This window comes from Ochotona curzoniae, unplaced genomic scaffold, assembly GCF_017591425.1.
Source record: "Ochotona curzoniae isolate NIBS_2020 unplaced genomic scaffold, NIBS_Ocur_1.0 patch423, whole genome shotgun sequence".
Classification (NCBI taxonomy): Eukaryota; Metazoa; Chordata; class Mammalia; order Lagomorpha; family Ochotonidae; genus Ochotona; species Ochotona curzoniae.
In genome coordinates this window covers 321,607-346,178 of record NW_024466999.1, presented here as the reverse complement: position 1 = coordinate 346,178, position 24,572 = coordinate 321,607, and the positions used below count along the sequence as shown (strand labels likewise).

The 24,572-nt window shown below is 56.5% G+C and overlaps 2 protein-coding genes across 2 annotated transcripts in view; one reads left to right on the top strand and one right to left on the bottom strand.

The window, feature by feature from the left end:
* The first annotated feature begins 1,048 nt into the window (after window positions 1-1,048).
* On the top strand, window positions 1,049-6,197 carry LOC121167692 (corticosteroid 11-beta-dehydrogenase isozyme 2). The gene is made up of 5 exons (XM_040997247.1): window positions 1,049-1,313; window positions 4,807-5,019; window positions 5,112-5,297; window positions 5,393-5,530; window positions 5,699-6,197. The coding sequence occupies exons 1-5, from the start codon at window positions 1,049-1,051 to the stop codon at window positions 6,106-6,108; spliced, it is 1,212 nt and encodes a 403-aa protein (XP_040853181.1). The 3' UTR covers window positions 6,109-6,197.
* Window positions 6,198-7,124: 927 nt separating this feature from the next.
* Window positions 7,125-24,572, bottom strand: part of LOC121167691 (V-type proton ATPase subunit d 1) — a 34,914-nt gene continuing 17,466 nt past the window's right edge. The window contains exons 2-8 of the mRNA XM_040997246.1: window positions 22,138-22,309; window positions 12,954-13,132; window positions 11,514-11,593; window positions 8,316-8,393; window positions 8,021-8,197; window positions 7,851-7,928; window positions 7,125-7,734 (exon numbers count right to left, since the gene is read on the bottom strand). Coding sequence (XP_040853180.1) covers window positions 7,573-7,734; window positions 7,851-7,928; window positions 8,021-8,197; window positions 8,316-8,393; window positions 11,514-11,593; window positions 12,954-13,132; window positions 22,138-22,309 — 926 coding nt within the window. The 3' untranslated portion in view covers window positions 7,125-7,572. The remainder of the gene's footprint in view (window positions 7,735-7,850; window positions 7,929-8,020; window positions 8,198-8,315; window positions 8,394-11,513; window positions 11,594-12,953; window positions 13,133-22,137; window positions 22,310-24,572) is intronic.

The following is a 24,572-nucleotide window of genomic DNA, read 5'->3' as shown; positions in this document are numbered from 1 at the left end:
TCCCCTCAACATAGGGCCTGGCATCCAGGGACTGGCAGCAACTCCCAGAGCTTGGCAGAACCCTGGCATAGATGCCAGGCACGGGGTGCCAAACACGGGGGTGGACATGGTGGGGGGGTTGCTGGGCCACACACAAACAAGGACCTTCACACACACAGGCAGGGCAATGTGTCTACGCCCACACTCTCTATTTCATTCCTTAGGGATTCAGCAGGGCAGGGACCACCCTGTCCTAGAGATTGCCTTCACAGCCACCCCAGGTATCCTCATCAGCCTGTCTCTTGGGGCTTAGAAGTAGGCTTCCCCTGTTCCTCTCACCCATAATTATGGAGGTGGACTTGTGCATCCACAAGGACTGGGTACTGGAGGGACTGCAAAAGCCCAGGTATCAGCTCCCAGCAAGCCAGGCCATTACCCTGCTCCTACAGTCTGGGTCCCAGGTGGGCTTGGAGGGTGTGAGCTACAGAGGTGTGGGCCAGGTGCTGTGGCATGTACACCAGGGAACCAGCGGCCAGGCCAAAATGGGTTGGTTCCTGGCAAGATGGCATCTGCAAAGAAGGTGGTGCATGGCGTCAGGTGTGTCTCCTGCGAGCAGCAACAGTGCAGCCCTGGGTACGCGGTGGGGGTGCAGGAGTGACTGCAGGTAGCCCCAGCGGGGATCACCCACCAACCTCTTTCCCTAAGTGGCCGGCGGTGAAGCGGCTCCCCCTGAAACAGCAACTTTGGGACTTTGTTCCGGCTTCTTCGAAAGCGGATCTGGTCGAGGGGCGGGGTAGGAGGGGAAAGGGTGAGGGGGGTGTGGGCACCTGCCTGGCGGTGGGGGGGGTGCCGGGAAAAGAAGTTAAGGGAAGCCCTGCCCCCGGTCCCGCCTCCGCCCCGCCCTCACGCCCCCTCCGCCCCTGGGGCTCTTTATAAGTCCGGCCGGAGGGCGAGCAGAGAAAGCGAGTATCCCACCCACCCCCAGGCTGGTGTTCCTCTGCAACCCTGCGCCGCTTGCCCCGGCCAGAGTCCCTCGCCTTGCTCCCTAGCCCGGTCCAGCCCGGTCACTATGGAGCTCTGGCTTTGGCCGTCGGGCGGCGCCTGGCTGCTCGTGGCTGCCCGCGCGGTGCTCCAGCTGCTGCGCTCAGACCTGCGTCTGGGCCGCCCGCTACTGGCTGTGTTGGCACTGCTGGCCGTGCTCGACTGGCTGTGCCAGCGCCTGCTACCCCCGCCAGCCGCACTCGCCGTGCTGGCCGCCACCGGCTGGATCGCATTGTCCCGCTTGGCGCGCCCGCCACGCCTGCCCGTGGCCACTCGCGCGGTGCTCATCACCGGTGAGTGCGCGGGGACTCCAGACTCCAGGGTGGGACTCGATTTCCCGAGGGAATCCCATAGCCACTGCCAAGGCGGCTTCCCCAGCATACCAGTGAGACTCCCCCCCACCCCCCCACCCCCCACCCCGTGCAAGAGAGAGAGCCAAGTGGGAATGGCTGGGCACCTCCCCAAGTCTGGGTTCACTACCTGCCGCTGCTGCCGAGAGAGTGTTGGAGGAAAGCAGGTGCACAGAGCAAATAGGTGGCTGAAAAAGGGTAGGGTGGGTGGGGGGAGGTTCCTGGAATTTAGGGGCTCACGCTGTGTGTACACCTCTGTAAGCAGCAGGCTTAAAGCATAGAACTGGGGCTCTGAAGGACTTGAGAGGGTTTGGGATGAGGAAGATGTCACTCCAACAGCCCCACGTGGGACACTATGCCCTGAGACCAGAGGTGGGACCTTGGATGGGGGACCACCCCCTCTCACTTGGCTGGGATCCCTTACGAAAGCTGGAGGTCTTCAATAGGGAAGTTGGGCATCAGACTGTCCCTCAGGTCCAGCCAACACTCCCATGCCCGTCCCCTGGTCCCCTTACCCCCATAGCACAGAGCAAGCAGAGCTGAGAGTTGGCATCCAGCCCCCCTCCTCCATCCCTCCCTGACTACAGTGCCTAGGAAAGAAGTCCTGGAGGGCTGGGCTCAGGTTCCCTCACCCCTGGCTGAGCTGCCTTTGTCTGAAGCAGGGAATAAATCTGTCACCAAAAGAGTGGAAGGGGAAGGAGGACTAAGGCTTAGCCTGAAGCGGGGAGGGGGAGAAAGGCCAGGAGGCACTGGCTGCATTGCATGGGGGGATGCAAATGGTAGTCTAGCCTCTCTCCCAACCCCCATGGCTCTGGACAGGTGCTCTGAGCTTTGCCACCATCATTGTTTGGGGGTTGGGGACAGTGGGCAAACTGGCTTCTCAGAGCCCTGGGTCCAGTAGGGGGCCCTGCATGATCCTGAGGGACTGAGAATTTCCTTGAGCCCAGACTCAGCAAGAGTGGAAAGAGGAAGGATGTTTAAGGCACAAAGGATCAGAGAAGGGATAGCAAGCAGGCTAGTGAATGGGGAAGTTTAAGGCGGGAATAAGCATGGCCACGTAGAGGGCAGGTGGTAAATGGCCAGGCTGCAGGGGTGAGGCCAGGTTTCCTTGAGAGTAGACAAGGATGTCGGGTAAGGAGCCAGCATTCCCCGAGTCAGGGTTGACAGGAGGGTTCAGACTGTACAAGTTTAGGATTCAGTGTGAAGCCAGCATGCGGTGTGGGAGGAAGGAAAATTCTGCACAGGGACAGGTTCTGTTCCTAGGCTCTGCTCGAAATGGCAGGGAAGACCTCAGTAGGACCCAGGCCACCTGTAGGCACAGTGGCCCCACTCCGCAGTCCCCCGCTCCATCCTTCCAGGTCTCACTTCAGCCATTTGTGCTCTTGCTGCTGTTCCCGGCCTTGAGCCCCAGGGCAAGGGGAGAAGAGAGGTGCCTTCTGTGACCTGGGTTTCTCTACTTCTGGCTGCAAAGTCTTGGGGGAACAGGGCAAGGAGGGTGGCAAGAGTGAGCCTTGCCCAGTGCCTGGACATGCTGGGATTTCCTCTCCATCAACTGTGAGACAAATGGGTTGACTGGGTCCTGTCCCACTTGCCAAGTAGGCTGTGCTTTGTGCCCACCACCCACTCTGCCCCGAAGATACTCATAGCGGTAAAGGGGCACCTCTGGACTGGGAAGCGGGGAAGCCACAGGATTTAGGTCAGGGCTGAGTGGCTGCATACTTGTGAGTGTACACAAACAGACAAGAGGGTGTGTATGTGTGTGTGTGTGTTTGGGGGGGGGGTCGGTGTTGGGACCACAGGGCTGAAGCTCTGGGAGACTGTGAGGGGCCTGTTTGCTGTAGGAGGAAGCCAAGGCATGCAACACACACACACACACACACACACACACACACACACACACCATACACTCCCCTCCCCCAGGTCAACTTGTTCTGGAAGCACACCCCTCAGCATGGGCTGGTGGGCTCTAGTCACACAAAACCCCCTGCCTAGTTTTGTTGTTGGCCTCTTCAGAGAGGGGGTGCTGAGCATCTGGAGGTGAGGAACCAGCAGGCCCACGGCGGGGGGGGGGCTGGGTGAGCTACTACCTCCCTGGCCCTGCGGCTCCCCTGGCTGGCCACCCACAGAGCCAGGCTTGGAATGGGAACCATCTTCCCAGGACCAGGGCCCCCTGCCCCCAGCTCTGCTTGGTGCTTCTCTCTGCAGACCCAAGACAGGAAATCAAAAGTCTGCAAAAGTGGTAACTGACCCCAGGCCTCCATGGGCTGGGTGTGAGAAGGGATTTAAAGGCAGGTCTGTTCTGTTCTCCATCCATCATGGCCCCTGTCCTGGGAGCAAATCGTCTGCGGCTTAGAAAAATACCCGCACATTCCAAAGGCAGAGAGGTCAGAGGTGAGGCAGAAAGGGCCTGCAGCTTGCCTCAAGCCTGGAGTGACAGATGGGGTGGGCTGGGGGGCTGGGGGGCTGGAGGGCTGTCAGGCTGGGAAGGGGCCCCAGCGATGGGCTCTGAGCCCTGGGGCTGCCTCCTGAGGGCTGCAGTGAACCTTGGCCAGGTGTTCCCAGCACAGTGATCTTACCATTTTTTGCAAAGATTCATCTGGCTGGTGAGATTGAGAATGGATTGGGGGTGGCGTGGGTACAGGACAAGCAGGGATGGTTTTAGTGTTCAGGTGAAGGAAGAAGTCTAGGAAACAGGCTGCCGGAAAGGAAGGGAGGCTGTGATTTTTTTTTTTAAATTTATTTATTTTATTGCAAAGTCAGATATACAGAAGGGAAGGTCTTCCATGCAATGATTCACTCCCCAAGTAACTGCAATGGCTGGTGCTGCACCGATCCAAAGCAAGGAGCCAGGAGCTCCTTTGGGTCTCCCATGCTGGTGCAGGGTCCAAAGGCCTTAGGCCATCTTCTACTGCGTTCCCAGGCCACAAGCAAGGAGCTGGATGGGAAGCAGGGCTACTGGGATTGGAACTGGCATCCATCTGGGATCCCGGCACGTTCAAGGCAAGGACTTTAGCTGCTAGGCCACAGCACTGGGCCCATGGCTGTGATGTTAATTGCCTACCTGGGAGCTGTGGTCCAATACCAGGCCTGATAGAAGGACTCAGGGATGAGGTTGGCTCTCAGGTTGACCTCATTTACAGCCCTAGCCTTACCTACTCTATGACAAGTGAGTGACTTTAAGGACCAACTTAGCATGATCAGGTCTCGCTTTTTCTGTGGGTCCCATGAACCCTGCTTGATGGCAAAGTTAAATGAAGTCAGAGTTGGTGCTCAAGGCTTAGCCAGAGGGGCAGACGAGCCAGACTGAGCATTAAGGAAGGAGTAAAGGCTGCTGGCTGTGTGTGGGTTGTGTGTCCAGGGGGCATGTCGACCCTGGTGTTATCTCAGGTTTGGCTGGACCACCATGAGAATTCACTGGCTCTCCTTCTCTGGCCAGGCTGTGATTCTGGTTTTGGCAAGGAGACAGCCAAGAAACTAGATGCCATGGGCTTCACGGTGCTGGCTACCGTGTTGGAGTTGAATGGGCCTGGTGCCCTAGAGCTGCGTGCCTGCTGTTCCTCTCGCCTGAAGCTGCTGCAGATGGACTTGACCAAGCCGGCAGACATCAGCAGGGTGCTGGAGTTCACCAAGGACCACACCACCAGCACAGGTCAGTGAGCACAGCTCCCTAAGGAGTGTGGCAGGTGGGCAGAGAGGGGCTGCCACTAACTGAGGTCTCCCTGCCCGGCTCTGTGCCCTCAGGTCTGTGGGGTCTAGTCAACAATGCAGGCCTCAATGACATAGTGGCAGATGTGGAGCTGTCTCCTGTAGCCACATTCCGTAACTGCATGGAGGTGAACTTTTTTGGTGCCCTTGAGCTGACTAAGGGCCTCCTGCCGCTGTTGCGTCGCTCCAGGGGTCGCATTGTGACCGTGGGCAGCCCTGCAGGTGAGTGCCCTACTTGGTTGCAAGGGGAAAAGCAGGGAGGGGATTCAGAGGGTCCCTGGCTGAGGCTGAGCCACCTCACCCCAATCTATTCGCAGGAGACATGCCCTATCCATGCTTGGCAGCCTACGGAACCTCCAAGGCAGCTATGGCACTGCTAATGGATGCATTCAGCTGTGAACTCCTTCCCTGGGGGGTCAAGGTTAGCATCATCCAACCTGGCTACTTCAAAACAGGTGAGGTGGGGACAGGATGGGAAACCAGAAATAAACACAGTCTTATGGGGTTGGGGTCAGATTGCGGGTAATGTGTGGCTTTAGCTGGACAATGGCCAGGGTGGAATAAACGTGCTCAGCTCTGCTTCTAGCTGAGGGAGAGCGCTCACCTTGCCACTCCTTCCCCAGAGTCTGTGAAAAATGTGAGCAACTGGGAACAACGCAAGCAACTGCTGTTGGCCACCATGTCCCAGGAGCTGCTGCAGGCCTACGGCGAGGACTACGTCGAGCACTTGCACGGGCAGTTCCTGCACTCGCTCCGCCTGGCGGTGCCTGACCTCAGCCCCGTGGTAGACGCCATCATTGACGCGCTGCTGGCGACTCGGCCACAACGCCGCTATTACCCAGGCCGTGGCCTGGGGCTCATGTATTTCATCCACTTCTACCTGCCAGAGAGCCTGCGGCGCCGCTTCCTGCAGTCATTCTTCATCAACCCCTGCCTGCCTCGTGCACTGCGGCCTGGCCAGCCTGGTGCTACCCCTACTCAGGACCCCAACCCCAATCCCACCCCAGACCCTTCCTTGGCAGGAGCTCGATGAGCTGCCCCAGCTTGGGAGGTCCTATGAGCCCTTGCCCTTGCCCTTCCCCTGGGCACGACAACTCCCTAGAGCCTGGTCTAAAGAACTCCAGTCCCGGCGAGGCTGTTTCTCAGTGAGCTGCTGGGTCCCCCTTCTGCTTCATGAGCCTGTGCAGCTGGTTTGGGGCACAATGCTCCCCGCTGCAGCTTCGAGATCCCGGCTGGATGGAGAGTAAGGTGTACAACTTCACTGGAGCCTTTGGCAGAACTCTGCCAACTGGCAACTCTGCAAACTAAGGGACAACTGGGTGGGCTGGGGACCTCCCTCAGGATTCTTTCTGGGCAACAGCGCCTCAGTGCTGCAATGGGAAAACTCCTACTATCTCTTGACTGGCTCAAGAATTAGGGCCCCAGTGCCCACCCCCTCCCAAGTCACAGGGATGCTGCCTTCCCTACTTGTCTGATGGCTACTTTTTAAATAAAGATACATTTTTATTTCTCCTACAATGAGGGAGATGGTGTGTTTGGGAAGGAAGACTGCCTGGCCACCTGCCTGACAAGGTGTGGCTGTGGGACAGAGGTTGGGAACTGCCTGGAGAATTGGCAGGGCTCTGCAGAGGGAGGAGGCAGAGCAGGATGGTGGTGGTTGAGGAGGGGGGCCCAGCGCTGTGTGTACTCAGACCTGGCTGGGCTCGCCTAGAAGATTCTGGTTCCCACCTTCTTGTCCTCTGCTGACCCCCAGCAAATTATTTATCCCTGGGTCTGGGTTTCACCATAATGAAGTGGGGGTAATAACCCTGATCATAGGCTAGGATTCCCAGGAGGAAAGCAAGGAGGCCTTCCTCCAGGCCAAGCCCAGCTACACGACCTGTCTCTGTGTCTAGCAAAGGTGCTTCTCCTCCACTGAGGCCCCTGGCTGGGAATCACACCTACCCACCACGGGAGCCGCAGAAGGCCTAGGCAGCAGACTAGATGAAGGTGGGGACATGGGAGAAGCTGGGGAATTCCGGGGCCCCAAAGAGATAGCAAGCAGTGGAGTAAGATAGGGCAGTTTTATTGTCTCAGAGGGGGGACAGAGCTGAGGGGGAGGGCTGCCGTCATCTCCCTTACGCCCTGAGGACACACCCACACTACCCTTCCCCTGGGCCTGCAGCTCTGGGAGTGACACCACACCCAGGGAGTCTCAGACTGGAGGAGGAACAGGAAAGTGACCATGTGATTCTCAACTATGCCAGCAGCTGTAAACATGGCGCTGAGGAATCCTCTACTCTGGGGGGGGGGGGGGGGTCCTTGGTCCATCCTTGGTCAGGAAAGAGGTACCCAGCCCTTGGCAGGGCTAAGATCAGTCTCGAAGCAGGGGCAGGTCTGGGGAGCTGGGTTGCCCTGGGACAATGTGCTGTCCCCTAGGTCAGCGGGTGGACCCTGGGCTTTGTCACAGCACACACAGACACACACATAGCACGCTGGGGAGCCCTAGATCAGAACGCTAGAAGATGGGGATGTAGTTGTCAATCTTGGCACGGTGGCGCTGGGCGATGCACTCGGCAATCCACACAATGTTACGACACTCTTGCTCCTTGAGCTTCACAAAGGCATAGAAGACGCCAAAGTGGAACTGGTTCAGGAAGGCCAATTTATTCAGCTTCACCTGTGGGCAGAGGCAGGTGAAGTATACAGGTGACATGGCCACACAGGCAAGCCTGATGCCATCTACTCTTCACTCTTCCCTTTAATGGGTAGCCCCTGCCAGAGCCCTGTACCCACCTCGTGCTCGAAGAATCGGTCCTCCAGGGTCTTGTCTCCAGGGTTGCTGCCTGCACCCTCGAAAAGCAGCTTGTATTCCTGCCGGGGCAGTGGTAGGAAGGGTGAGCGGGAGGGTGTTGTCAGGTGCTGCCCACATGCCCGCCCATCATCCCACCGGCCAGGCCACTTACTGGGTAGTAGTCGGCCACATTCTTGACCTGCTCATAGTCATCAGCCCGGGCCAACTGGGCCAGGCCCTCAGGGTAGAGCCGCCCACAGTGTGGGAAAAGCTTGGCTCGGTCCTCCTTGGACAGCTCGGTACCGAAGGAGTTGATGGTGATGATGAAGGCGCGGCGATCGGCTTCAAACTGTGGGGCCAGTGTGTGGGTGAGGAGAGAGACAGGAAGGGGAAGGAAGCTAGCAGTGTGTTCCCCCCATGCCAGGGCCAGTGGTAGCCAGCAAGTCGAAAGGTAGGCAGGCACTCACCTCCAGTATGGGGCACATGGCATCGGCAGTGGTCCCACCCAGAAGGGAGCAGAACTTGTAGAAGGACTCCAGGTAGGCCTGGGCAGAGAGCAGTGAACTTTGCTCAGTGACAGCAGGACCCTCAAAGGAGAGGGGAGTCTGCCTAGCCAGCTGCTTGCACTCATTCCCTCCCCAACTCCTTTCAAGGTAGGCTCTGGCCAAGGCAGCCCTTATGGCAAAGTCCCTGAAACATCCAGATTGCACCTGCTAGCCAAGCAGCAGCAGTCTGCCACCTCCCACCCTGCAGGGACAGAGCAGTTTGCTTCACGGTTAGCTTTGAGGCGCAGGAACCCAATCCCTTACCCCAGAGTGCCAGACTCAAAGGGACTTTTGTGTTCCCCCTTTTGATCTGCCTATCTCCCCTTCCCCTGCTCGTTCTGTGTACTGCCTCCTCCCCTCCCCCTTCCTCTCTAACCTGAGAAAACCAGGGGCCCATGGGCTAATGAAGGAAGGTCCCAGTGACAGCATGGACTGAATTCCCTTGGCCCCCAGATGTCTCTCACTTGACAGAACACATTCTCCCACCCCCAAGACAACCCCCAGGCATGACACAGCAGGAACCAAATTGTCAGGTTAGCTCCTCCTGAGGGATGGTTATTGCCTACTCCACGTCAGCCTCCTAGTGCTACGGCTGGAGACGTGGGCAGCCAGCGGGAACAAGAACTTCCTGCCTAGGCAAATTGGATCTGCTGGGCATGAGAAGAGGACAGGTCAGCCCAGGCCCCAGTTCTCTCCCAACACTTGCTCACAACATCAGCCACGTTTCCTTCCCCACACCTTGTCCAGGCCCAAGATGGTCTCACAGGCCCTGTTGGGAGCCCACTGCACTCAGAGCCATCAAAGTGACCAAAAAGCTGGCTGGGAAGTGGAGATGTGACTCGATGTCAGCCACTGTGATGCAGGAGGTGGCATCCCATGGGATCAAGTTTTTTTCTACAACCCTGGGGCAGATGGGCCCACAGGGGCTACTAACATCCACAGCAACAAGATGAGCCCTCAGAGTCCAATAGACCAGGCTGGGGATGACCAACAACACTGGGCAAACTCAGGAGAAGGCCTGAGGGTGACCACAGGGATCTCAGGAAGCCAAAGTCTAGGACAAGTCAGGGGATTGAAAGCCTGCATGGGGAAGGGAATCCCCAGGACTCAGAAAGTCCTGGGTGGGAGGGGACAGTGACAGCTGCTAACCTTGAGCCTGGTGAGGCTCCTCATTCCCTCTGGGAGTCTCCCAGTCACCTCCTTCCCTGTGGCCACCCAAACTCTGCCAAGGCCTGCCCCAGGGGTCTAGTTGGTACCTGTGGAGGAAGCCACCATCTAGGTCTTGGGCTCCATGCCCTGCAACTCACCCATTTGCTTAGCCTTGTGGTGCCAATCCCTAAAGGGGCCGATCCTAGGGTCAGGGAGGCCAGAGGTGACAGGTCCAGAGATCAAGGTCACCTCCCCACCCTATGCCCTGGAGTTTGCCAGCCCGCAGCCACATACTGGCTGCCTATGGTTCCCACCCACCAGGCAGCTGAGGGTCCACCTAATCTCCCATCTGTGGCCACTAGGCTGGGACATCGCCCACCAGGCAAGCAGTTCTGGCACAAGGCCTGCAGTGTTGGCTTGGTGTTTATAAACTGGTGCCTGGGCAGCCCTCGTCAGTGACTCCAGCTAGAACCAGTCAGGCCTGGTAAGGGTGTGGGTGAGGCTTTGGGGGGGGCAGCCGCACCCCTCACCCTGTCTCGGGGCAGGGAACCCGGCAATGGGCCAGCTGAGAGGGAGGGAGTACTAGGAGTGTGTGTGAGTGCACTCACTCGGCTGGCTGGCTGGCTGGCCTCCCGATACGCGAGGTGGATGAGAGCACTCGCTTTGGCAAACAGGCTAAACCACGTGTGATCCTGTGCATTGTTGGTGACATACTGTGTGGCTTAAGGCAACCGCCCCACTTATGTGAGTCTGGCTGGCCTACTTCCTGTGCTCCCAGGGCAATCCCAAGGATGCAAGGGGTGGATCACCTTCCTACTTTGGGTAATCTCATCTGTCCTCCCCATCATAGCCACCCAAGCCTCTCAGAGCACCCTCCGCTTTATTGCAAAGCTTTACTGCTGACCTTGTCCGCAAAATAAAGTTTGGACTTTTGGCCTGACGCGCTTCCCTCAGATCTCTAACTGTCCATCTGGAACCTGCACAGCCACAGCAGACCTCCTGGCCTGGGGTTGCTTGCCTGCCAGTACTATCAGTCTCTGGGCAGGCTCTCCCTTCCCCTACCACCCGGACTCCCACATGGTCTGGCCCTAGCCCCTATAGAAACAACGGCCCAGGCTTTGGCTATGGCTGAGCACCAGCCACCCAGCTCCATCTCCAATGGGAGAGGGGCTCCAAGACCCAAAAGACTGAGGCCCTCAGGGCTCAATCAGCAGGGCCCTGGGCCCAAGCTGTCCTCAAACCCCCTTCACAGCCTTCCCCAGCTGCTCTGTGGTCCTTGTCAGTCCATCAGCAGGTGGGACACCGCAGCTGAAACCCTCACTACAGCCAGAGCCTAATCTGTCCCACATGCCCCTAACTGGCTGCTGGTTCTTAACCTCTCTCGATCAGGGCAGTACAGACCCAGGAACCCCAAGTATATCCTCTCTATCCCCAGGAGTCAGTCAGCCTGTGCCACAAACTGGGGGAAGAGGAAGGTGGTTGGGAACCTGAAAGGGACATGAGGACCTGGCTACGCCTGGCTGGTTCCCGACCCCCCACCATCACTAAAACACCACTGCCTTCACTCAAGTGCTTGTCCTTGCTGGCCACAGCCCAGGGGAAGGAGGCCCAAGGGCTATGGCCTGGGTGGTGGCCCGTGACCCTCCTGGATGCTGGGGGAGTGGCCATCCAGGAGCCAGCTCTGACAAGCCAGGTGGTGGAACACCAGCCACTCCTGCTGATCTTATCAAAGTCTGCCGCGGGCGCCACAGGATGGAGAACCTGTTCCATGCAGCCTTCTACCCATCACGGGTTCACAGAGGGGAGAAACCCCTAGGATAGGAGCCTGGTGTGAGAACATCATCGAGTCCTAGTGCATGCCTCACATTCAATCATCACCCCAGAAGGTGCCCCCATAGCCTTCAACAGCCATACCCCAACGAGCGAAGCCCTCCCTGCCCCCCACCCCATCCAGCCGGTGCAGGCCACTACCTTGTACAGTGTATTGCGGATGATCTCAATATTCATCTCATCCAGGTCCTGTTCTGAGATGCAGTCCTGGAAGAAAGCCGCTGAGGAAGGAAGGCAAGGCGTGAGGCAGGTGGGGCAGGGGGCCTGGGCAAAAACCATGCTGGGCAAAGAGGACCCCTACTTAGGAGGCCTATGGGGCTGGGTATGGTGGGGGAGGGCACCCCCTGACTCACAGTCTAAGCTATTACCTTGGAAGTGACAGAGGCAATACTCGGCCACGCGCACTGACCTGAGTGTCTCCAGCCTCTTTGCTTCTAAAATTGATTTATAAAGGAGGCGGCCAGCCATAACATGATCTAATCAGCGCTGGGGCTGACCCAAGCTCAGACCATGCCAAAGACAGGCTTGCATAAGAGGCCATGACATTCTCCCTTCTCCAGGGGCAGCTGTGGATCTGGGGCCTGGTGCCCACTTTTCTACATCTCCCAGGAAGGCCTGGCAACCATGCTTGGAAAATCAGCCTCTTCCTCTGACAAAGAATAAGTTTGCCAGGTAGGTGGGCATGGACCAGGGACCTGGGAGGGAGCCCCTGTGGGGATGGAAGGAAAGACTACAGCAGGAATGAGCACGCCCCCATGAGGGTCTATAAACTCATTTAGAATGTCTCTTTTTCAGAAAAATGACGGGGGTGGGGGGAACCCCACAGAAGCTACAAGATATGACAAGTGTCTCAGCTACTGGGAGGGTCTACAGAGAACAAGGTGAGCAGGAAGCACACAGGTCTCTCCCACAGGACCTAGTGCAGCTCACATCCCTGTGGTATAACCTGGGTGGTATCCTGGGGTCCTGAGGCCTAGAACTCTGGAAGATTAGAGCATTTACTCTTACTCCTCTCAGGCCTTGATGCCTTCTCTTCAGCCTCCTGGGCAGGCAGGAGCCAGACCTGTTTTGGGGGAGCCGTGCCTAAGGTCCTCATTCCTTCCCTTGCTGGCCCTCCCATGTGAAGCCTGTTGCCTACTGGATGTGTCTGACCTGGCTGCTGCTCAGTGGAGGCACATGGAGCTGCTTGCTCCCTTCCTCAGGCTAATGGGGAGGCCACTGCACACCCCTGTGTGGGCTCCCATTTAGGGCCACAGTTTGTGAGGGCCCCATGACCCCCAAGGACCCAAGTTTCTCTTTCTCTTCCCTGAGTTTAGCCTTACTGGGCACTGAGAAACCAGCCAAGTGGTCTGGGTAGGCTCTGTGAGCAACCTACCTGGCCTGGCAGGAACACGAGGGAAGGGTGCAGAAGCAGCACGCAACAAGGTGAGGAGGAGAGGATGGGGGATCCAGAGGGCAAGAGCAGAGTATGCAGCAGTGGGCAGGTGTTTGGTGCCAGCTCAGGGTCCCCTCCTGGGGGCACGCGGGTGCTGCTGGCATGAACCCCACAACCCGCGTCCTGCTCCCGGCTCAGTGGCTCACCTAGGGGTGTGTCCACCAGAATGGCGTTGTAGAGCTCGGCAGGGGTCTGTGCAATGTTCACGGCTTCCATCTGTTCAAAGCTGCCAAGCGGGTGACACTTGGGCACAAGCTCGGCGATGGAGCGCTGGTGCAGCGTGCCCGTAATGAGCAGGATCACGTTGTCGATCATGTAGCTGTACCTATGGGACAACAGCAAGGCAGCCTGTCAGCACAGGACCCCAGGCCCAACAGTGTGCACCCATTTATGGCAGCTGCTCTCCTCTCAGCCCAAATTCTGTCTAAGTTCCTGACTAGTCGACTACTACACTACCACTACACAGGGAGCATGGGACAGGTACAGCCTCTCCCCTGTGGGCTGGGGAGAGGGTCACACCTCCCAAGAGGCTAGACAGTGCTATTCACCCCACAGTGTGGAGTGTTCTCACAGGAGCAGGGGGCTATGAGCACACACAGAGCAGGCAGCAGCTCAGTTCAGGGGTGGGTGTGGTCAGCAGCTTGAGATACAGGGACTGGCAAATCAGAGTGTGTTCTGCAAGAGGGAACAGTGTGTGCAAAGGCCTGCAGGCATGCAGTGAGTGATGGGAACATTCAAGGAACGGAGCCCTGTCAGGACCAGCAGGAGGAGAGAAAGGGCATGGCTCCTGGCACAGCGGGAGCAGGGGGGCATCTGGAGGCTGGGCATGGGCCAGGCTGAGTGTGCCAATTTCATGCTGAGCACGAGACATCCACGGACAGGATGTGAGCAGTCATATGGGGACAGAGAGACACAGGCAGGAAAAGCTGGTAAAGAAGGGAGGGAAGGCTGAGGAACAGGGTGGAGATAAGCTTCTCCAGAGAAGACCAGAGCAGGCGTCAGTGGGACGCCCCCTTGGAATGAGGTCCCAGGCCAGGCTGACCTGCACAACCATACTTCAAAGAGAGAACTGCCCTCTTCCTCGAGGGCCTGTGGCCAGGCCAGGCAACAGCCCAGGTCAGCCTGGATAACACCCAGAGACCTGGACAGGCAGGAGCCTGGGTTGAGGTCAGCCTCAGGCGAAGGCCTCCACCTGGGGGGCCTGCCAAAGCCAGCTCTGGAAGGTGCACGAGCAGCAGAGGAGGCTGTGGTGCTGAGCTAGGCTGGGCTGGGCAGACTGGGCAAGCGACAAGGTTCTGCCTGCAGCTGTGCCACTGAAGAGTAGGGGCAACGAGCTCTGTGTGGCCACCTACGGGGTGACAGAATAAAAAGGGGAAGCTAGGCTGGCAGTGGCTGTTCCCAGGCATAGGTCCCATGCTATCTTGTGGGTGAGCCCAAGCTGAGCCTCAGACCTGTGACAGGATCTTGCAATGCTCAGTATGAAGACTGCTCAGAGAAGATGCTGGTAGGGATGAGGGCAAGCAAGGCGGCGTCCCAGGGCCTGCGGGCTGACCACTGGGGATGTTCCCACAGGGTCCTCTGGCGAGGCAGCAGGACGGAGAGGCCCCAGCTCTTGTCCTGACTTGACCCCCACTCCCCTTGCAGGCTGTACACTCCCCCAGCTCCAACCCGGCCTGGCGCTCTGCTCTGACCTCTGCTCTCCTGGGCCCAGGGCCAGACAGCTGCCCTCTCTCCACCCTGTCTGGCTGGGTCAGCCACTAGATGTGGACTGAGAAGAGACAGGCCCCTCTTTCCAAACTGAGGGCCTCGGACAGGCTTAAACTGCAGCTGAAAGCCAAGAGACCCAAACGGTCAGCCTCCTGCTCTGGACCCCTTGGAGCTGGTAGAGTGAAGGAATCTTGGAGAGACACAGCTGCATGTCGAAGCCTCAAGCCCAGTCTGCATTCTGTCTATGCCGGGAAGCACAGTCTCTTACTGACCCTTACCGTCTCCAGCATATCACCGAGCCCGGGGTCCAGGTGACACCCAGTCCCCCCCCAACGCCCCACCCAGCCTACCATGTAGAGACCCTGCCCAGGAGCCTATATGCGCTCTTCACATTTTCACATCCTCTGGACTGGGAGAGGGAGAACAGCACTTTCTTGGGCCCACACTATCCAAGTGATCCCACAGCCACTGTCTGAGCAAATGAGACCCTGAGGTGCCCAGTGCCAGATCCTGTCACACGATAAGGGAAAGCTCCACATCCCCTAACCCCAACCCTGGCTACATATGTGCCGATCAAGTCGAGGACCCACATCTGGCTCTACGATCCCTGTCTGGTCTGGCCTTTTCAGAGCGAGTCCCACAGGACACTCTCCTCTTCTTGAGCTTCCCCCTCCCTGTGCTCACGACAAATGCTGTTTGGGTTGGGGATAGGATGGGGTCAGCGCCCGGGGAGGGGCCCTGGCACTCCCTAGGTCCTATCCTGGCTTTGGGGGAGAGTCTCGGGGGAAGATGCTGCCGGCTATCTTTGCTGCTGTCCCTCCAGTGATGTGGAACAGGCCAGCTCTGACTCATTTCTCAGCCCTGACAGATGCGCAAGTCAGTGGTAGCACCCCTTGGTTTCCCCGCCCTCTCCTGCTGACTCCTAGTTGTGCACCAAGAAAAATGCTGAACCAAGTCAGGGTCCCTAGTATCACGCCACCTCAGCCTTGTCCAAGGTCCTCTTAGTAACCTAGGGCTGGGTCAGCCCTGAACAAGCTTGTGTCAAGCTCAGCAACTCCCTGCCCCTGGTGCTGAGATCGCTGTGGCAGCGGCTGCTGCTGTTCTCCCTTGCCAGTTAGGGTCAGAATCCCTCCCTGGGGAAAGTGCCTGGCATTGATGCTGGCTCAGCTGCGTACCTATCTCCCAAGGCTAGGGCCTTCAGCAGGCAAGGAAATCCTCCTCTTTGCCTGGCTTCGGCAGCTGCCTCCCTGCCCCCAGAAAACCGCTCTACAATCCTTCCCCTCATTTGGCCTCAATAGGAGAGAATGAGGTTCCAGCTGGTCAGCGTCTCCCTCCAGGGGAAGACAGCTGGGGAGTGGATGGCCCACTGCCAGCTAGGCCAAAGAGGCCCCTGTGGGCTGGGGGCAGGGTGATTTGTATTCCTCTGCCCAGAGGCCCTCTTTTGCCTTGGGCCTTCAAAATTTATTTTGGGTCCTCAGAAATATCTGGATGCAATTTAGAAAGCCACTTCCTCCAAGAAGCCCTCAGAACCCTAGCATCAGTCCCTGTCCTTTCTGGCGCCCTCTGGTGTCACTGGATGGAATAGCAAGGTTTTTCAGCCCCTGGGTCAGCCTGACCCTGGTGAGGTTGCCAGGAAGCCAGTACCCCTACAGGCCTAGCAAATCAGCAGCTCCCAGCAGTGGTTCCCATGAACAGTTGGTAACAAGCACATTTGAGGTGACAAAGTTCTGTTGAAAGTGCAAGTGAACAGAAATGTCCACCATGGCCTCAACACAGTACCCCTCAAGCTTAGTTTTACTCTGTAACCAGTATGAGCAGTATGAGGTATGGCCAAACTGGCATGTGTAGGAATCGGGTTTGGGGTAGGCCTTGTTGAGGGGTTGCTCCAACTAAGCTGCAGTTCCCACTGATATGTGTGAGGGCTGGGTGTTTGGTAGGCAGGGTTAGGCTGGGTGGAAACATCCATTGGTTTGTATATCAGATGGGGTTGGGGACATAACTAACTGGGTGACTGCAATCACCAATGTATGTGTATGCTCATGTGGGTGATGGACTGAGCCAAACCCTGCACTGGCTGGCACACACAGGAGTCAGGTCTGGGGTCACCTCTGGCAAGGTTTCTTTGGGAACTCCCCACAACTGGACCACTGGACTCAAAACTTCAACCATGGAGAAAATCACAGGATCTGTGGTCTGAACATTGAATGTATGTGTCAGAACTGGGCCTCCTTGCTGAAGCCTGGGCAGTAGACAGCATGCCCAGATGTACATGGGGGACATGACAGCTCATTGAGGCCTATAGAGGACATCTAGTACCATGGCAGAGGATGGAGGGTAGAAAAAATTGGACAACTCCTGGGTCAAGCATTGACAGTGAGCATCTGGACCACTGGAGATTCTAAGGTAGATTGTGTAAGCCAATGGACTTTACAAGGATCTCCTCGACCTTGGAGCACTGAAATCAACAGTGTCTCAGAACTATCGAAAACACTTTAACAGTGCCCTTGGAACATGCTCCATATTGGGGACCCTAGGATGACATCAAGTGATGTTCCCTATTCCTAAAAAAAAAAAAAAAAAAAAAAAAAAAGAAGAAGCAATTGTCTCGTCCATTTTCTCCCGTACCTCAACCCTTCCCACCCTAATCAGTGGTCCACATGGGCAGACATCCATCCTAACTATGTAAAAATAAAGTTTTTTTAAGTATGAGGTATGGCCCTCTTCTAAGGCAGTAGCCAGGTCCTGTGGAGGGATCAGCCACATACCCCAGAAACAGCGTGGTAGACAGAGAGCAGTGAAGGGCCAGGGTAGAGAGGTCCAGGGACACCTGAGACCCAACAGGGCCCAATGAGATACCATGTCCTGGGCAAGATGGTTGATACAGATGCTCCCTCCAGCAGAAGACAAACATGGATTCTGAGCTCACCCAGATGGTGCAGGCTACGCCCTGCCCAGGTTCTCCCAACAGGCAGCTGGGCTGCAGCCAAGTGCTGCCCACTAGGGAAGACCCCTCCACAGAGCACAAAGACGAGGGCCTCTGGAGCCCAGTTGGGACTTGTCAGGGACCAGGCTCCCTCCTCTGATAAGCAACTCCCAGTTTCTCTCCTGGGGTGCCTCTCCTGTAAGACATCATCATAGACTGCTGATATTCAGATCTTTCCTAAGGCTATTTAGGTCAAGTCATCCAGCAGCAGGTCAATGGCTAGGCCTGAAATCAGCCTTTGGGAGAGTGACATAGCAACATGATGCAGTCATAGCAGTAAGAGCATCAAGACTACACAGTTAAAGTCTGCCTTGGAGAACTGATCTTATCCAGGCTGCATGCCCCAAACCAGGCAGCTGCGTCCATTCCAGCCACCCATTCCCTCTCTACTCGACCCTGGAGTTGTCCAATACTGCGAAGCTGCCTCTGGCCCTGGTCCCCTCTCACTGCAGCTGCCCCCAGGTCTATTTGGGTGCTGTCTGCACCACCCATCTCTGCACCTACACCCATCTCTGCACCTACACCATCTCTTTATGTGTAGGCATCTTCCCCGACACTGGGGCTGCTCAAGAGCAGGCAGTGGTTACATGGCTTGGCTAAAGGCTAGTCAGCCTTGGCCAGCTTCTGTTTGCACATCTCAGCCATCCTGAGCCAACTCTGAAGAACATTAAAGAGGTCCTCTGAGAGATGGACCTGAGGTGATTTCTGTGGAATCCCTGACCTCTGTCCCTAGCTGGACCAACTGTGTCTGCATGGTAATGGCACTGTTGCCTCTAGTCTTTGCCCAGGATGGGCCACCACCTAGAAGAGTGCAATCTCGTGGGTTGATTCCATAGCTCTCTCTCTTTTCTTTTTCCTTTAATTATTTGCAAAGGTAAGACAGACAGAGAGAAAGAAAGGGAAAGAAAGAATTCCCTAAATGCCCACAACATCCAGGACTGAGCCAGGCCAAAGCCAAGAGTTGGAAGCTTCATCCAGATTTCCCACATGGGTGGCAGAGACCCAAGGACTTGAATCATCATGTGCTGTATCCTGGGCTGCACATGAGCAGAAAGCTGCATTGGAAGCAGAGGTGGGACTTGATCCCAGGCACTCTGATATGGGATGGAGTCATCCAGAACTGGAGCTCAATAGGTTTACCATGAGGCCCAGTCTGCTCTGGGCATTTCTAGAAGAGCTTTCTCTTTCCCAGCATGAGCAGCATACATGTAGAACTCCCTCTACCTAGAATGACCCCTCCTCCTCTACCAATTCTTCTCTTAATCATCTTTGTCTTCAGCCAACCAGCCCCCTCCTTAGGGAAGTTAGCTATGAGTGCCTAGCCTAGAGAGGGCCCCTGCGGAATTCTTCTCACACCCAGGAGGACCTGTTGGGGCAGAGCACAGCGAGGGAGGCAGGGGTTAAAACAGCACTGTCAGGAAGGGGGAGCTATTCCACGGGGTCACCTTGGCTAGGGCCTTGGGGTGGAGAAATAGGACCAGAAACTGCCTGGAAGGTCAAAGGATGTGGGCCAGGTGAGAGAACACATGCAGTTTAGTCCCCATGAGATGGACTTTTAACAAAAGAACTGTCAGAGATTTGAGATTGATCACAGGTTGATGGGAAGAATCTGGAAGGGAAGGTGGGCTACCCAGACAGGAGTGCAGCCTAATTGGCCATTCAGAATCCAGGGAGGAGGAGGAAGGGACTCAGGGCATAAAAGGATCCAAGAGAGAAGGAGGCTGCTTCTACCATTGGCACAGGGTCCGGGGGGCGGGGCACAGACACAGGCCTGGGAGGTAAGTTGGCTTCTATCTGTGGAGGAGGACATGGGCCATCTGCCCAGAGACAGGGCTGGGGGCAGGGAGGGCGTTCAGACAGAGAGGTGGCCTTCCCAGCCTTGCCTGGGGGCTGCAGATGCTGAGGAGGGAGAGCAAGAGGCCACAGGTGGGGACACACCAAGGCTAGTAGAACGGGGAGCATGATCTTCTGGCAGCAGTGGGACACCGCCCCCCACCGGCACCGCTTCAGTGGCCGGCTTCCCCAGCTTTGCTTTTGGCAGTGGAAGTGGGGGGAGGCGACTCCAGGATGGAGGTTGCTGGGATTCCTCCAGGGCTGGGGGGCTGCCAGCCGGGCGGGTCTCCGAGTCGGGCGGCCAAGTGAACTGCGGATGTTGGCAGAGGAGTGCTTGAATGATGGACCGGGGAACCTCAGCTGGGGAGAGCTGGAAATGAAGACACAGAGGCAGCAGGGGAGGAAGCAGGGCCCAATGTCCTGCTGAGGCCGGAACCCGTGTCCCACGAGGGACTGAGCGATGGGCTGGAGGGCCTGAAGGCTGTGGGTAGAGTGGGGGGTGCCTGATTCAGCAATTTCAGGGGTGGAGCTATTCCAGATGGTGACATGTCCTTGGGCAGCTATCAGTGGGGGTGGCTGAAGCAGAGCAGAGGCACAGAGGCACAAAGGCGCAGAGGAGTGGGTCACGGAATGAGCAGCCACAGCTCAGACGGAGGGACACGTGGCTGCTGAGCTCCTCCCGAGAGTGAGGGCAGGAGTGAGAGGACAGGAGGCCTACAAGCTACATTCACCCATGAATGGAAGGGGCGGGGAAGCTGTGGATTTAGAGAGCCTGCCACAAGCTAACACTTGGCTGCCTAAAGCACAGCCGGTGCCTGCAGCCAACCTCGAGCAAAGAGCTGGCGGCCGCTGGGCCTCAGTCACGCTCAGAGGCCTCTCCAGTTTCATGGCCCGGCAGGCTGAGACCAAGTTGGGCCAGGGGTTAGATGCACAGTCTGGGGACCAGGGAGTGGACAGGAGGGTGGGGAACACAGAGCAGGAGGGATGGCAGATGTCCCCTGACCACTGGCATAGGGTCAGGGCTTCTCTGGCCAGCCTAGCTGGCAAGGCTGGAACTTTCACCAGGAAGCTGAGGAGCCTTGTACAAACAAACTGCAGGTGAAGGTTGGGCTCCAACAATAAATGGACTGCTTCCTGGTATGTCCTTGGTCCTGGCTTTGGGGCAGGGGACACACGGGCCCATGTCAGTGTTGCTGTGTAACACTGGTGTGGCAGCATACAACACAACCAATCTCTGACGCCCTGTCTGAAGGGAATCCATGACCGAGACCAGGGTAGTATGAGTGTGGGCCCAGCTGGTCAATAGGGAGGACCTGGGGGAAAGAAGCCTGTGGCCAACAGAATGTCTGGATGTCAATGTGGCCACTCAAGTTCCAGGGTTCCTTGTGGATACTCCAGCCTGTGGCGCCTGCCTGGGAATGGAGCCCTCCAGATATAGACCCCACTTAAGAAAATGCCTGCTTTTGGGCCCGGCGCGGTGGCGCAAGTGGTTAAAGGTCCTCGCCTTGCACGCCCGGGATCCCATATGGGCGCCGGTTCTAATCCCGGGAGCCCCGCTTCCCTTCCAGCTCCCTGCCTGTGGCCTGGGAAAGCAGTCGAGGACGGCCCAAAGCTTTGGGACCCTGCACCCGCGTGGGAGACCCGGAAGAGGCTCCTGGCTTCGGATCGGCATAGCATCAGCCGTTGCGCTCACTTGGGGAGTGAATCATCGGATGGAAGATCTTCCTCTCTGTCTCTCCTCTCTGTATATCCGCCTTTCCAATAAAAATAATAATAATAAAAAAATAAATCTTTAAAAAAAAAAAAAGAAAATGCCTGCTTTTGTCTGAGGGAAGGAATCAAGTCAGACAGCTAGCTACCCGATTCTGGAGGGACAAGTGGGGCAGGTATACCAGGTCCCAAAGGGCAAAGTGATAGTGCCATACTTGGGGAATAGAGAAAACTGGACAACGCCCCCAGAAGAATGTGGCGAAATGCTTTCCCATGCCACCTCAGTCTCTGTGGTGCAGACACACTCAGAAGCTAGCCATTTATTAGGCCTCTTCCCACTATGTGGGCAGCAACCTAGCTGGGCCCATGTCTTTAGCTACCAGGCCCTAATTAATGGCTCCACGGACATACCTGCAGGGCCTCCCCCACTTCCCCAGACCCATGTGGCATACACACTGCCCAGGCCCCACACCCTCTCCCAACCTACATATTTCAGGGTTCTCTTCTCCACTCAGCTTCTCCAGGAGTCTAAGGTAGGCAAAGCTGCCCCAAAGAGCCGTGATGGGGAAACTGGGATAGCCCAGGGTCCCAAGCTGGGGGCCTTCCCCTCTGAGCTCCGGGGGCTTGGGCCAGCATTGGAAGAGAAGCAGCTGGGCATTCAGGACCCCTTACCCCTGCCTGCAATCTCCCCACAATCCAGGGTAGTGGTCAGAATGGAGAGAGATTAAGGCTCAGGCCAGACCGAACCACAGGACATGAATGGGTCATCCCAGGTTCAGTCCATCCCTTGACCCCTGACCCTGACATAGGGCTGGGGTCCTACACAGTGGTCATTATGGATGTTACAGGGTGAGAAACGGGGCTCCTCAGGTATAGGACAAGGGCTCCCTCCTAGTCCTGTCATGTGGCACACTCTCAACCATACAGCACAACCCCAAGGTTGCTGGTGACCCCACTTCAGGGGTAGTAGTCCAAAGCTGTCCAAATAACCTGTCCACATGGCCCAAGAGGACTCCGAGGGCAGTGCTGGATTGGCAGAACTATCATTGGCTCTAACGGTCTACAGGCACAAAAGGCAGCTGGTCTAAGACACTCACGTGATGAAGTCCAGAAAGCTGGCAAGTGGCTCATAGGCGTGGTTCCTCATGTGGCGGAACTCCACCACCATCTTCTCCTTGAGCCGGTCATCGATGACTGACACTGTCAGAGGTGATGCCTCGTTGGCCAGGAAGTTGCCATAGTCTGTGCTCTGCAGGTGCAACTTCAAGTCTGAAACCCAACAGTGGGAGGGTGAGGACTGGTCTTGCTAAGTCTCCCCTGAAGTCCCGAGGCCCCATCCCCATTCTAGGTCCCGCCTCTCCCCTGCAGCTCTGCCTCACATCTATTACCCTGATCTCCATCTCCCCATGACCCACAGTGGGGTCATGCTAAGGCTCTGGAGTGACTCAGATCTCTGGGCTGCAAGAAAAGCACCCAGGATCCAAGTCTAACTCTGAATCAAACAACTGTGCTTGGAAATGACAAGGAAGCTCATACAAGGTCCCATTTACAACCCACAGCCTTTGAGGGCTTTCTACATGCAAGATCAGCCCTAACCTAAGGCACAATACAACACAGATACTGCCCTCGAGGGCCTCAGGAGCAAGCCACAGACCTCAAGCCTATACAAGGAATATGAAATAAAGGAGACGCCATGGGAATAGAAAGGCAAGGGCAGCAGAACAGGCTGGAGATGAGGTCCTGCTATGTTGGGCACCACAACAAAGGAACAGCTGGTAGGCCTGTGTAAGTGAAAGGGCTCTGAAGGACAAATGAGTGGCATGAAGGGGAAAGGAGGCTGGCAGTAAGGATTGGGCTGTCCTTAGGAGTGGCTAGAGGTAGGCAGGACAACCGTAGGGGTTTTCCTATGACACTGTAGGATGGGTTGAGGGAAAAGGCTATGCAAGACAGAGTAGAAGGACCCTGGGGAAGTGGGAACCTTGCCACAACTTAGCACTTTCCCAGTTTTCATCCTTGACTTGGTCTCCTAGTCTATCTTCCACACAGCAGAGATCTTTTGCTTTGTTTAAAAGACTGATCTATTTATTTGAAAGGCCGGGTTACAACAGAGGAGAGACAGAATGAGCAAGCAACCTTCCATCCACTGTCTAGCTCCCTAAATGACCACAATGGTCAGGGCTAAGACAAGCAGAAGCCAGGCTGCCTGGAACTTCATCTGGGTCTCCCATGTAGGTGGCAGGGGCCCAGGACTTGGGCCATTTTCCACTGTTTTGCCGAGTGCATGAGCAGGGAGCTGGCTGGATTGAAGAGGAGCCGTCAGGCTTCCAACTGGCACTCCTCTATGGGCTGCTAGTCTGTCTCACAACACCAGCCCTTCAAGTGATGTTTTTCAAACATACGCCAGACCACAAACCCTCTTGCGTTCCTATGTCCCTCATACTTTAACCCCATGTGTTGCCCCACTGTTGCTGCCCAACATCTGTTCCTGCCATACCTCCTCCCCATCCCTCCAAAAACAAAAAGAAGACAAAAAACTTTCCCAGGCTGACCCATCCCCACCTCAGGGCTGAGTGACCCCTGGCTTGCTGGCTCTTCCCATTCCAGCCTTCAGATTGCTCCCTAAATGCCACTTCTTCCAAGGCCTCTGCCCCATCATCATGTAACCCTCACCCTTGTGTCACTTTTTTTTTTTTTGACAGCAGTTTTTCCACCCATTGTAATACACATGTTTGTCGAAGACAAGGACACTGTCCAGGTCCTTGTGGTATGCTAAGCAGAGAACAGAGCAAGCACTGGCATATCCATGCTCAGTAGAAACTGAAAAATGAAGGATGGATAGTGAGAGGGTCTTCCTCTGGACTTTGATATGATGGCACTATGATTGTGGCAGCAGTACCAAGGACAGTAGCCAAGAAGGAAACCCTGTGTGTGCAACCATGCTTCCACCAGCCAGGGCTGGTTTCTGCTGTTTGGAGACAACAAGCTTCTTTGTCCCCTGGGGAGGTGGACCAGGAGATGACAGGAAGATTTGCACTTGTGACAACTTCCCCTGCCCTCCTGGCCAAGCCCTCCCTTGTGTCCTTGAGGTCCAGAGGATCTCACTACTGTGAGATGCTTAAAGAGAGAGGTTGTGGGGAGGGCATGCAACTGTTCTTCATGCTTAAGGGTAGCTTTTCCTGTGATTCTCCAGGGCAGAATGCTCCTGGGCCCTGAGATTGGTGTGCTACAAAGACAGACAGGCACGGCATGGTAGACTAGTGGCTAAATCCTTGCCTTGTATCTGCTGGGATCCTATATGGGGTTCGGTTCATAACCTGGCTGCTCCACTCCCTATCTAGTTCCCTGTTTGTGGCCTGGGATGTGGGATACTGGGACAGGAGAGAGGGAAAGGCAGGGACAAGCCACGCCTTACCTTTGGGCCCCACTGCTGCTTTATCTATATGCTGGGCTGTATTTTTATCACAAGCTGTGTGTTTGCCACATGCCCCACCTGGGCTATGTCTTTCCCATCCTCACCCTAATCTGGTAATCC